General features: G+C 41.7%; 1 protein-coding gene across 1 annotated transcript in view; it reads left to right on the forward strand.

Moving 5' to 3' along the window:
• Positions 1-12,347, forward strand: part of VWF (von Willebrand factor) — a 123,487-nt gene that overhangs the window by 48,585 nt on the left and 62,555 nt on the right. Inside the window, 5 exon segments of the mRNA XM_032105904.1 lie at positions 2,719-2,822; positions 6,001-6,139; positions 7,663-7,797; positions 11,146-11,295; positions 11,932-12,072. Coding sequence (XP_031961795.1) covers positions 2,719-2,822; positions 6,001-6,139; positions 7,663-7,797; positions 11,146-11,295; positions 11,932-12,072 — 669 coding nt within the window.

Genomic DNA, 12,347 nt, shown 5'->3' on the forward strand with positions numbered 1-12,347 from the left:
TCAGTGCCCCAGCACCCTCTGGGGGAACAAAACTTCCGAAAATCCAACTTAACTCCTCCCCTGACACAGCTCCAGCCGTTCCCTCAGGTCCTGTCCCTGGTCACACAGAGCAGAGATCAGTGCCTCCCCCTCCTCTTCCCCTTGTGAGGAAGCTGCAGAACTGCTGTGAGCTCTGACCTCATTCTCCTCCAGCCTAACAGACCAAGGGCCCTCAGCCACTCCTCATGTGGCTTCCCCTCCAGGCCCTTCACCATCTTTGTAACCTCCTTTGGACACTCTCTAACAGCTTTAGATTGTTATATTGTGCTTCCCAAAACTGCCTCCAGGACTCAAGGTGAGGTTGCACCAGCGCAGAGCAGAATGGACAATCACCTCTTATGAGTGTGGATAAGGAGAGTCTTAAAGGTTCTGAAACCTGTAAATTGTCCTTCCTTTTTCAAGATTTTTTAAGGTTTAGCAATTAATAAGACAGAGCAAGGAAATGATGGACATTTCTGTTTGATCCCCAAGTAATGGGAGAATCCTTAGCTGTTAGCCAACCACTTGTAATCCTAAGGGCATTTAATGGTGCAAACAGCAGCTGTTTTCATTACAAACCTATGTCTTTTCATGGTTGCCTCCCCAGTGCTGCTGCCTCCTGTCATCTCAAGCACTCAGGGCTACTAAATCTCCTGTATTAACTGCAGTCTATTGATGGATCGAGAGACTTCCACAGAAAATCCAGCTGCTTGTGAATAGTGCTCCTGGCCTTGTAGTGTACCACATGGTCCTTGTAGTGCAGCATGGCATCAGGCTGCCACATGTGCCCCAGCTTTTGGATGGGGTGTTAATAGGCCCAGTGGATTGTGTGTTACTGATAACAAAATCATAATTCATTGGGTTTTGCAGAGAAAATGATTGTTCTTCTGGTCAAAGTCTGCTTTGGGTTTTTATGTCCTGCTTGCTGAATCTCACCCACCCACTCTGGTGTTCAGACAAGGTGCTCTTCCCTCTTTAGTGGTAGATTAGCAGCTGTTACTCTAATTGTGATAGAAATACAGATACCAATTTATACCAGTTTTTAGGGAGCAAGGAGAAGAGGTTCTAATTCTCCTTTTACTGACCAGATGTCTAATCCCAAGTTTTGTATCCAGAGGCAAGCCCTCAAGTGTATTGTGAACTGTTTTGCTGAACACTCTGCAAAAATTCAGAAACGTAGCCACGAGTGTGAGGTCATGTTCCTGCTTTTTTCCTAAATGCCACCAGAAAGGAAGGAAAGAAGGTATTAAACTCTTCTTTCTGGTCTTCTCTGGATTGTTTTCTCACCATCCTTTGTAAAGGTGAAGGCAGAGCTGCAGCTCCATTATCTAGAAAAGCATTTCTTTGTTTCCATCTTGCTTCTATGGAAGCGATTTTATTTGGCATAATGCAGCTCTCCATAAGCCACAGTACACATGGAGCTGTGTATGAAGGAAGGGTCTCTGGGCTGTGAAATCTTTTTTTATGAGTTGCTCCATGTGGCAGTTCTAGGTCCCCATAGGAAAAGGCAAAGCTGTTCTTCTTTATTAACCTGGCATTCAGACTACATTGATCTCATTGGCCCATATTTAATGGTAAAAAAGAAACTATTTTAATGATTTTGCAGAGAGAGTTTAAAGTGGGAAGGTGATATTTTGTGACTTTTGAATGAGAAGAAGGGGAAGGGCTCTCCATTTAGGTATTCCATGAAACAAGAGCCAAACCTATCCTGGCTTTGCCAGAACTGCTATTGAGTGAAAAGTCAGCACAGCCAGCTTTGGTTGTGTTTGATTCTCTAAAACTGGGGGTCTTCAAAATGGAAAGTAATCACAGAAAAAGAAAACAGAAAAGGAATGGAAAAACGGAATAGTCTAAAGGAATTACTTGTTTTACTTTGGTTGTAGCTTTTTGGTTTGTTTTTGTTTCTTTTTTTTGTTTAAGTGGGACAAATGATTTGTTGTCATACAAAGAAAAACTCAGATCAGAAGGGTGAAACTGAAAATATGGGTAGAACATAATGTCCTATTTCCCAGCAACAGGGCCTGCTGCAGAGAGAGCAGAATAATACCTCAAGTGGACTGATATTTATCCTGTCTTCCAGGAAATAAATAGGGATTTGAAAGAAAATGAGTGATTACTGCAATTTTCAGAGGCGAGTTGATAGAGGATTGGCTTCGTTAAGGGGCTGTTGTCTGTAGCAACAGCACCTGCATTTGCACGTGGGTGGGTCAGGTGCTGTGTCTTCTGGTCTCCTCCTCAGTGTTCCTATTCCCATTTTTAGTCCATCTAGGCCCTTTGCCTGCTTTTCTAGTAGGCCCTTTCCCAGTTTGTTGTGTGTGAGAAGCTATTCACCTATAATATGCTCTCCATATTCAGGTTAGCCTGGTTTTATCCTCACTGCATCCTGAACCTTCTCATGGTGATGTTCTGCTATAATGTCATCTATTCTCCCAGCAGCTCGAGATGGTGGGAGCAAGCTGTGATTTGTGTACCCATTAAGACTGTGATTTATGTACCTACAGCTCTATTTTTGTTAATGGGTAAAAGTATTAGTAGTACTGTACCTTTCTTACCTTGGATAGCCTTCATCCTTTCTTTTATTCTTTTCAACCTTTTATTTTTCACCCACACATTCTGTGCTTGCTCCTGGCTGCTTGCTCACCCTGCATATGGCCATGTACCAACAGCCCCATGTGGTGACAAATTATATTTTCTGCTTAGGTGCGACATGAAAACAAATGTGTTGCTCCTGAGAGGTGCCCGTGCTTCCACAATGGAAGAGAATATTCCAAGGGAGAGACAGTGACTAAGGACTGCAACACCTGGTGAGCCACTGGAAGGGTGTTTTTCTCTTTAGGGGGCCTGCTGGGTTTCTGGTAACACCAAATATTGCCTGCTTAACAGATCTGTTTTATAGAAAGCCAGTTTTTGCGGTGTAGTATGCACAGACAGCACATTCCCTTTGCATGTTGCACAAAGATCCAACAAAATTCCTTGCAGTCTGGCAACCTCTACCTGGTGCCTTACAAATAGTTGTGTGTCTGTGCAACTCCTCTGTAGGCACTAGATAGGGGATTTTGCAACACAAGATAACAATTTAGGATCTATATGCTTTGGGGTGGGAGCAATGGAGCCTGGGCTTTGTCACTAGGCTTTGCTGTCATGTTTCCCTTTTTTTTTGGGCTGTCTGAGGCCCTTCAAATCAGCCCTTTTCAGCCAGAAGGGGTGTGATGCACCAGCTGTAATATGATAGGAGGTTTTTAGGCAAATGATAAAGAACTAGGAAGAGACAGGGTCGACCTCTTATATCTCAAAAGAGTGCTGTGTCCATTGATACGTTAAAAAAAGATGAAAACAGATGGAAAACTTGTACTTTCTCAGAAGAATAAAGTAAGTGCTCTGTGTCTTTCACCCTTATCCTGCTGTCTTTCTCCCTTACCCTGTTTGGTTGCTGAAAAAGGATTTATAGGTTCAAAAGGGAGTTCTAGGCTGCTCAGTTTGCAGGGAGGGAAGCCCTCAGCACAGCCTTTGGTAAACTACAGTGGGCCACTCTTGGCTTCTCGTGCACAGCAGGTTGGCTGCACTGGAGGGGCTTTGCTTTCCATGTGTTTGTGGGGGGAATGGTGGCCCTTTCCTTCAGAGATCCATGAGTCCAGGATGTAGGACCTTCAGCCACCAACAGTGTGAAAATTCTGGGGGTTTTTTGAACTCAGACTTGAGAATATGTCGTGCATTCTACCCAAAATATCCCTGCCCATCTCTGTGGCAAGCCCACGAGCAGTGTTTGTCATCCTCTGTATGACTGGGCGGAGCTGGGTCAGAGGAATCAGCACCACTGGAGAGTCCAGGGGTTGACTTTGGTTGGTACATTGATCTTTGAATAACAGTGATTTTCAAGTTTTGCATTTTTTAACTAGTGGGAGCGCTCCTAACTAGTGTAAGTTAGTCTTGGATTAAGGTTTTATATGGAAATACTGACCTCCCAGTGTTTAGTTTCATTTCCTTCCTTTGCAGCTACATATAACATTGTGAATCCATGTACTGTAATTAAACCTGGGGAAAAATAGGCTTGAAAAGATGGAGAAGTTGATGTTTTTGTCTAGATACATATTCTATAACCTGCTTACATTGCCTGTAGGTAAAAGTGACTCAGCTGAAAAACAGGCACCATGAAAATTTTATTGAAACAAGAAGAGTACAGTGTAAAACCCTTCAGTGTTGAGAAATTTGCAAGACTCCTCACAATAACCATGATCAGACTTTTTATTTTCAATCATTCTTATAATATTTGATCTTAAAATAGTCATAACCATGTTGCTTCATTCTTGTAGCTGCCCACGTAATTCTGGCAGTGCCACTGTAAATGATATTTCCTCAAATATATAGAATTACCATCAATATCAGGGTTGAGGAAATGTTAGAAATGAGGCTTTTTCTCACTGATAAAAAGTTCTTCCTCACATTTTAGGTGCTTTTTATGAATTTGAAAGTAAAATTGGAAATAAGGTCCCTTCAAAAAATGTCACCAGGGCTTTTTTGAACTATGTGACTTTGAAAAGTTTCCTGATAGTTCTCAGCAAATATCAAGTCAAATGTCATTTAGAAAGTGATATAGGAAATTACTATTGCTTTGAGAATTAATAAGGATTGAGAGTCTGCGTTTTGGAGGTTGAGATCTTCCTTTTCTTTTGTTTCTGCTTTTTGTACTGCTGTTGCAGGAGTTCTCATTCTCACTTGTTCTTAGCCAGATGTGAACACCTGCAAAGGCAATATATGAACCAGAGGTGTCAGATTTGGCGTTTGCATCCGACTTGACATATGGGAGACCCTAATTCATGAACAACGGAATGTCTCCAAGCCTAAGCCAGTGGCAAACCTTCTGTTATGCAATGTATTGGGAATTCAATGTGGAGTGCAATGAAAATTTTGGAGTCACACTTGTGGAGCAGTGCACAGCAGAAATTTGCTAATCTGAATTTAACTACCCCACGTACCTTATGATCTGTCCATGCACGTATTTACAAAATCTTGCTCTTGTCTAACTGCTAGCAGAGAATTCATAGAGGAGAGGGGGCAATAGGTTTCATGCTACTGAAATTTCATTCTTTGAAGAAAATGTCTTGCATGATATTTATTAGAATGTGAAATGTTGTTGTTAGAGAACTCAGTTCAGTGCCCGGTTTTTCCTTTGGGTAGCAATTTCATCTTGGGAAAATACTTCAAGTTTTTTATCCTTGAGTTTTTATGTCTGTAAAGCATGGGTAGAATTCCTCTTTCCCTGCCCTCACAGAGCTTGATTAGAAAATTCCTGGGGCAGTGATGATGTCCCTCTGCATTCATGGAGCATTTAGTGGATGAATGTTTTGCCATCCTCCAGGCATAGACTGCTTATTAATTATTAAATTATTATTATCAGATATTGTGTCAAATGGTATTCTAAGTCTCCACTGATTTTGGTTTTTATTGTATTTGCTCAGTCTTTTGCTAGTTAGCAAATCAATTTATTTCACTGATGAAAACCTGTGGATGTCGAGGGAAAGCTCCCCTTTCATACCTGCAGCTTCTGTATTGAGGTTGTGGTTCTCCAGGATACCTCTGGAAAAGGGCGATAGTGGTGGATGCTCTGTTTTGCTGAAAGGGTACTTGGAGCAGAGCAGCATATCCTAAATAAAATTCTAGTATAAAAGAATACTCCAGCAGTCTCTGTCCTGACCTATTTTGTAACAGGGAAATTCAAACCACGAAGAGTCCTACATGCAGCTTGTAAGAAACAGAGAAACCCATCCCTTATTCATTTAATCTTCATGCACGGTCTGGATTTATACACCCACTGCTAACATATGCTAATTTATGCTAATGAGAGAGTATCTTATCTGGTGGTAGAAAGCTCCTAGAGGCAGAGACTGTAGCACTTTCACGTTGCCTAAAGCACTTTGCCTTCTCTTGCTCGTTATTTACATTGAGATAAGGACAACTGTCACTGCCTCCTTTTCTCTGTTACAGCGTGTGCCAGGGCAGGAAGTGGGAGTGCACCAAAAATCTGTGTGATGGCACCTGCACTGCTATTGGTACAGCTCATTACTTGACATTTGATGGACTGAAATACAAGTTTCCAGGAAACTGCCAATATGTGTTAGCTCAGGTAAGAGCATGTCAAATGCTAAAGCTGCCTGATCATATGAAAAGAGTTTTGCACCAGGTGAGAAGCCCAGTGTTTGGATAAATCACAGTAAAGTATTTCTAATTACTTAGCCAGATGTATTGTAGAGGAGAATAGAGCTTATTAATGTCTTTGGAGATGAGACAAGTGTCTTGAGAACTTTGAAGAGTGTGTTGTGTTCTGTAGAAATCAGGCTGCCACGTGTCCAGCTGGTTGTCGTGAACCTTATGAGAGCACCTCAGTACAGAGAGGAGCTGTCTGAATCTCATCTCTAAAATGGAATTGTGGATATCCATAAATCAACTTTTCCTCCTTTTGTTTTTTTATCCTGGAGTGGTAGCTTGCTGTCTGGCTGAGTGAGACAGGGAATGCTCAGTGAACCTTCCCTAAATGCCCCCAGAGCACAGGCTCAGCTCGTTCCCTTCCGCATGGTCCATGTTCTGTTCCATGTTCTGTTCCATGCACCACCTGCTTGGAGTCCACTGACAATATCCATTTTCCTCACAGCAAGGAGGAAAGGGGGATAAAGGTAGAGCACACTAAACTCAACTTTTGATTTGTGGAAGCAGCCAAAATTTGGAGTTAACTAAGATAAAGGCTTGTCTACATGCAAAGTGTCATGTATTTAGAGATGTCTGTGCAAACAAGGATTTATCTGAAAATTTGGTCTAGAACTAGATGGGTTCACTGCTGATGGATAACAACAATATTCTGCAGTTACAGTGTGATGTGTTTCTTGGGTGAGCTACTGTTTTCCCCACAGAGTCCTCATGAGGCACAATCCTCCTTGCAGCTCTCCTTAGGCAGGAAGGTGTGATCAACCTGCGTCTGCCTTGATCTTTGAAATATGCTCCCACCTTGATGCCAGCTGGATTACTTTGAGGAGTGATTGCTCTGCCACTAGTGAGAGCTCTGTGTAAAGGTCTTAAGGGCAGCAGTACCATACACTACTACAAAACTACTAAAAATGGAATTTAGATCTGTTTTTCTTAAATGACAGACACAAAGAACTCCACACAGAGCCTTTTCCTTAAAAGGTGTGTACTGAAAAAATTGAACACAACCAAAAAAAAAAAGAATCTAAGAGATATGAGTTATCATAGAAATGTAGCATGAAGTCTTCAAGGACCTCAGAAATACTGGATTTAAAAGAAAATCAATACATTAAGCTATCTGTGTGTTCAAATATACACTGTGCCCATCATACATCTTTAATATCACAGGTACTGTAGTATTGTGGCTTCTCCCTTCCAAAGAATACTCTCCAAATTATGCATATGTGTGTCACTGGCAGAGTGTGCCTCACTCTTTAAGGGATGGACCACATGAGTATCAGTGCTAAGCACAAACTAAATGAATATGGGAACACTTGGCATGCCAATATATATCCTATTGGCCACAGATTACACACTGTTGATTGAAGTTTCTTTTTTCTCTGTGTTTTTCCCTGTATGTGTTTTTCAAATACTCTACATTACTGACTCATTTATTTTTTTATCTCATAGGATTTCTGCAAGGGTGACTCTGGAACGTTCCAGATACTCATTTTAAATGAAGGCTGTGGCTTCACTGGAGAAAAGTGCACCAAGAGGGTTGTCATTATGTATGAAGGAGGGGAAATAGAACTGTTTAATGGAAACGTATGTACTCTTTTTTCTTTCTTTCCTATTTTTTTGGGAAAAGAATTTCAGATTGTTCAGTAAAATGAGGCATGAATGACCTCACACTCAGGGGTTCTTGATCATAAAATGAACAGATTAGCAGGATTATATTTATCCATTTTGCTTGCAGAGGTAAAATGCTGTTTTGGTATTTCTGCTTGATGCCAACCAGTTTATCTCAGATAATCATAGAGTGGTTTGTGTTGGAAGGGACCTGAAAGATTACCTAGTTCTACTCCCCTGCCATGGGCAGGGATGCCTTCCACTAACCCAGGTTGCTCAGAGCCCCATCCAGCCTGGCCTGGAACACTTCCAGGGATGGGACAGTCACAGCTTCTCTGGGCAGCCTGTGCCAGGGCCTCACCACCCTCACAGGGAACGATTTCTTCCCAATATCCCATCTAAACCTGCCCATTGTCAGTGTGAGGCCATTGCCCCTCATCCTGTCATTCCAGACCCTTGTCAGTAGTCTCTGTCCAGTTCTTTTGTAGTGCCTTTAGCTACTAGAAGGCTGCAATAAGGTCACCTTGGAGCCTTCTCTTCAGGCTGAACAATCCCCACTCTTTCAGTCCATTTTCATGGCAGAGCTACTCCAGCCCTCTGAGCATCTTGGTGGCCTCCTCTGGACTCATTCCAACAACTCCATGTCCTTCATATATTGGGGGCCCCAGACTCTTTCTAAACATGGCTTGTCAAAGCCTGTTTCCAGCAACATGAAGTGCAAGGAAGGGCTAAGAAATGACTGACCCATGGCTAGTAAAACACCAGAGCTGATTTAGCAATCTGAAGGACTGAGCACACATGCACAACAAAAAAAAGTCACAGCTCAAACAAGCTGATACTGAAATGTCAGCTGTCTTTTTCTCTGTTAAATTGCTAGATGGACTATCCACATGACTCTATTCTTCTTTTTCCTTCCTTTTCCTGCTAACAAACATGGAAGAATTGACCAAGAATCACTTCCACCTTCCATGCCCCTTCCCACCTGGAAATGAGCTTTCCAGAGGGCAGAGTTCAGCCCTTTGCCTTGAGCACTGCAACAATTCAGGCTGTCTGTGAGCTCAAACCGTTGCAGAGCTGCAGTGGATTATTGTTTTCAATTGCTCCCTTTTCAGAAGTCTTGTGCTTTGAGCTGGCATGTGGACCAGAGATTTGCAAGAATGTTCCCAGTGAAAGTCAAACACTCTACATTTGCCTTGTTTTGGGTTAAGAGATAAAGCTGTACCAGGTTTGGAATTGCCTGTGAATTGTCCCTGACCTTGGCAGGAGCACAAAAACATGACCTTTATTAAAGGTGTCTGTGCAGTGCACCTTGACAGCATAGGATCCATGCAGGCCTTTGGGTGCTGCAGGAATGAACACAAGACATATTGGTTGTCCAATTCTTTATTTCTATGCTACACAAGTCCCCTGCCTGGGTGAGGGCGAGTAGCAGTGCAGGGATCATTCCATTGAGCTGGACTTTGTCTGAAAGCTTCTTTAGGTGACAGATTTTCAGAAAAGCTGTGATTCCCTTTGGACATGTAGGAAAGGACCAGAAGAAAACAGCAGATGATTTAGGCATCCAGCAGCTCCAGCATCCGAGGGTGTTTAGTTCCTGAGAGAGCCTGTCCTTGCAAGAGCTAGATCTGTATTACACCAAATGACCCTGAGTGAATTTCTAGCTTTTTAGAGAGTTTAAGCCTCAATGTAATAATATCTAGAGCAGGTTTGCTTAGAAATAACAAGAGCCAAAAGAGAGATTAAGGAAAAACAACTGATACGAAGACTCCTAGGCAAAATCCCATTCAGTGGTGACTTTTTACACTCTTTTTCCATAAGAATCCTTAGAAGCAAGCAGAAGAATCGGGTATTTTTTTGGCCATTAAAATGCTTCCAATTAACATTGTTTTAAGATGATATGTTTTGAGAACAGCTTCTGCTTTTAGGTAAATGGGGTAAATTTGAAGTATCTGCATGTTACAGTTCTGGCTGACATTTAAAAAAAAATGAAATAATTTTTGCTTTTCTGAAACAAATCTTCAGGTTTGCAAGGTCAAAAGTTTATGACTTCATGGTTGGGCAAAAAGCCTCCATAAACATAAAATTCTGTAATTTAGGTCAACCTCCAAGCTCAACTTTGTCCTCTTCTCTTTTTTGGAACCCTCTGAATTTGGAAAGACAAAGGCTGTTCTAGAATTTTAAGTGGTCAAGTGACTATACTGTGTAGTAATGCGGTGGGCATAGGAGGAGGTTAAAAAGCTTTCAGTCTCCAAAATATCTGTTAATATCTTCCCTAAAGACATTGAAGGCCTTCTTTAGGAGATCCGTGGAAGATATGAACTGTCTTCTCTGGGATAAATGTTTCTGATGATAACTCAGAGATGAAAAGAATTGAATTAACAGTGCTGAGCTCTTACTGAATTGAGCAAGAAAGAATAGTGGGATAAGGAAATATTTTGTCTTTAAAGTAGAGGAGTGGGTGAATGGTTTCTGGGCTCTCCTTTCTCCCCTACTTTAATTGTTATTTGTACTGACTGAAAGTTTTCATCTGCCTCTTCCACAACTAAGCAGTTAATGCATTAATGGTGCTGAAAGTAACAGCCATGCCAGGCTTTTCTTTCCAAATGTGGTTAATAATCCTATTAGAGTTCCCATTGAAAGGGGATTATGGTGTGAAAGAGAGCATTTTAAATTAATCTCTTAAATTCTTAGTAGCTGGAGGCGGTGAATTTGAAGCCAGATGGAAAAAGAAAGAGGCACACAGGGGAAGGGAAAGTGATGGGAAAAAATGAATAGACACTGAAAGGAATCTCTCTGGATTTTTCTTGGTGGTGTAGTTGGTTGGGAAGAAGGTCCTTCCCGACTCCAGAATCAGACTCTGGTCTTTCAGGGGCCACTGATACTGTGTGGTTCTCCCAGTTCCCATTACACTTGAACCAGAAGGATAGAATTGTTAAGTTTCCTAAAAAGCTGAAATAAAAAAAGCCCAAACCAATGTGTAATTATTCAGTGAACCAGTGACCAATACTAAACTTGTAATTAATTGAGTATACAATTTTCTGATAAAAAAAGATAATTGTCTTTATCAGCCCTGCTTCATCTGTTGGCATCTGTGTGTTATACCCTGGGACCACATTCAAAAACTTTGGAAATGGGATGAAATTGAAATACTGTACTTGAATCCCAAGTTTCTGGTGTTCTCTGGAGCATCTGGATAGCGTATGGAAACTCTCTGGAGAACAGCATGTTTGGAAGCACCTGTTAACGTGTCCCACTGGGAAAATCACCTACCTTAAATAATAATAATAGCGACTGCTGATAGCACAATGTGCTTCTGTCATTCAGGTAAACATCAGGGTACCTCCTAGGGGTGAAAATGAAAATTTAGATGTCATCAAGTCTGGCCGTTATTACATCATTTTACTGGGCAAAAGCATCAGTGTGACCTGGGACCTGGCCATGGGAGTCTCTGTTACCTTAAAAGGCAATTTCAAAGTAAGTGTTTTTTGCTTTACTTCTTATTCTCACTAAAGAATGCACTTAACCTGTCCCTGGGGAACAGCTTTTTTTTTTTTTAATGTAGATTTCCATGGAATATTAGGCACTTGCTTGAAAATTGAGGGGTTGTTTGGTAATACTGCAGGACTGCCTTATTTTCCTGGTAGTTCAACTATAAGGGGCAAGTCCTGGGTCATTGGAGATGAGCTATGACAGAAGGGATGGGTGGTGTGGGGCCTCAGAATAACCATGCCTTGAGTGATTTCTTCTGCATTCAAGAAAAGCAGTGATTTACTGGTGATGGGGATAGAACAGCGATCTCCAAAAATGAAATGGGATTGTAGGGACACACTCCAAACAGAGCCACCAGGCAGTGCTGATTAGAGCAGTCCTGCTTTCTGGAGCCCTTGGAGACAGCATGGTCCTGCTTTCACCACAGCCAGAGTGGGAATGGGAGCGACACATTCTCTGGGAGAAGACTGTATCTGTCTTAGTGGGCTTGGCAAGGCTGTGGGTAATTCAGTTTTTAAACCTCGTGGCATTAAAGCACCAGGCTAAAAAGAATTCTTGACAAAACCCTAAGCCGGCCTACAGATGTAAGATTAATGCTTTCTGTGTTTCTTTCCCTGCAAGGATCGAGTGTGTGGTCTGTGTGGAAATTTTGATGGAATCCAAAACAATGATTTGACCAGCAGCAGTGAACATCTTGAAGTAGATCCAATTGACTTTGGGAATTCTTGGAAAGTTAATTCCCTCTGTGCTGATGTTGCAAAGGTGATTGTGAATGAACTGTGAAAACTAATTAGTGTGGGTTACAGTATCACTGAAGAGTGGACAAAGAGCTTTGAAAGGATTAAAATAAGTAGAAATTAACTTCTTCCCCCATGTTTTTGCCAAATAATATTATTTCTTGAAATCTGGTAAAAGGTCAATTAACTTATGAAAAGCTTGTGTGCTGCCTGGCTTCAGAGGAATGTTAAAACAGCCAATATTTATGATAGAGGCTGTTCCTAGAGTTATCCAGCCCAGATGCTTGAAATCCAGGTATC

Source organism: Corvus moneduloides, chromosome 4 (genome assembly GCF_009650955.1).
Source record: "Corvus moneduloides isolate bCorMon1 chromosome 4, bCorMon1.pri, whole genome shotgun sequence".
Taxonomy (NCBI): Eukaryota; Metazoa; Chordata; class Aves; order Passeriformes; family Corvidae; genus Corvus; species Corvus moneduloides.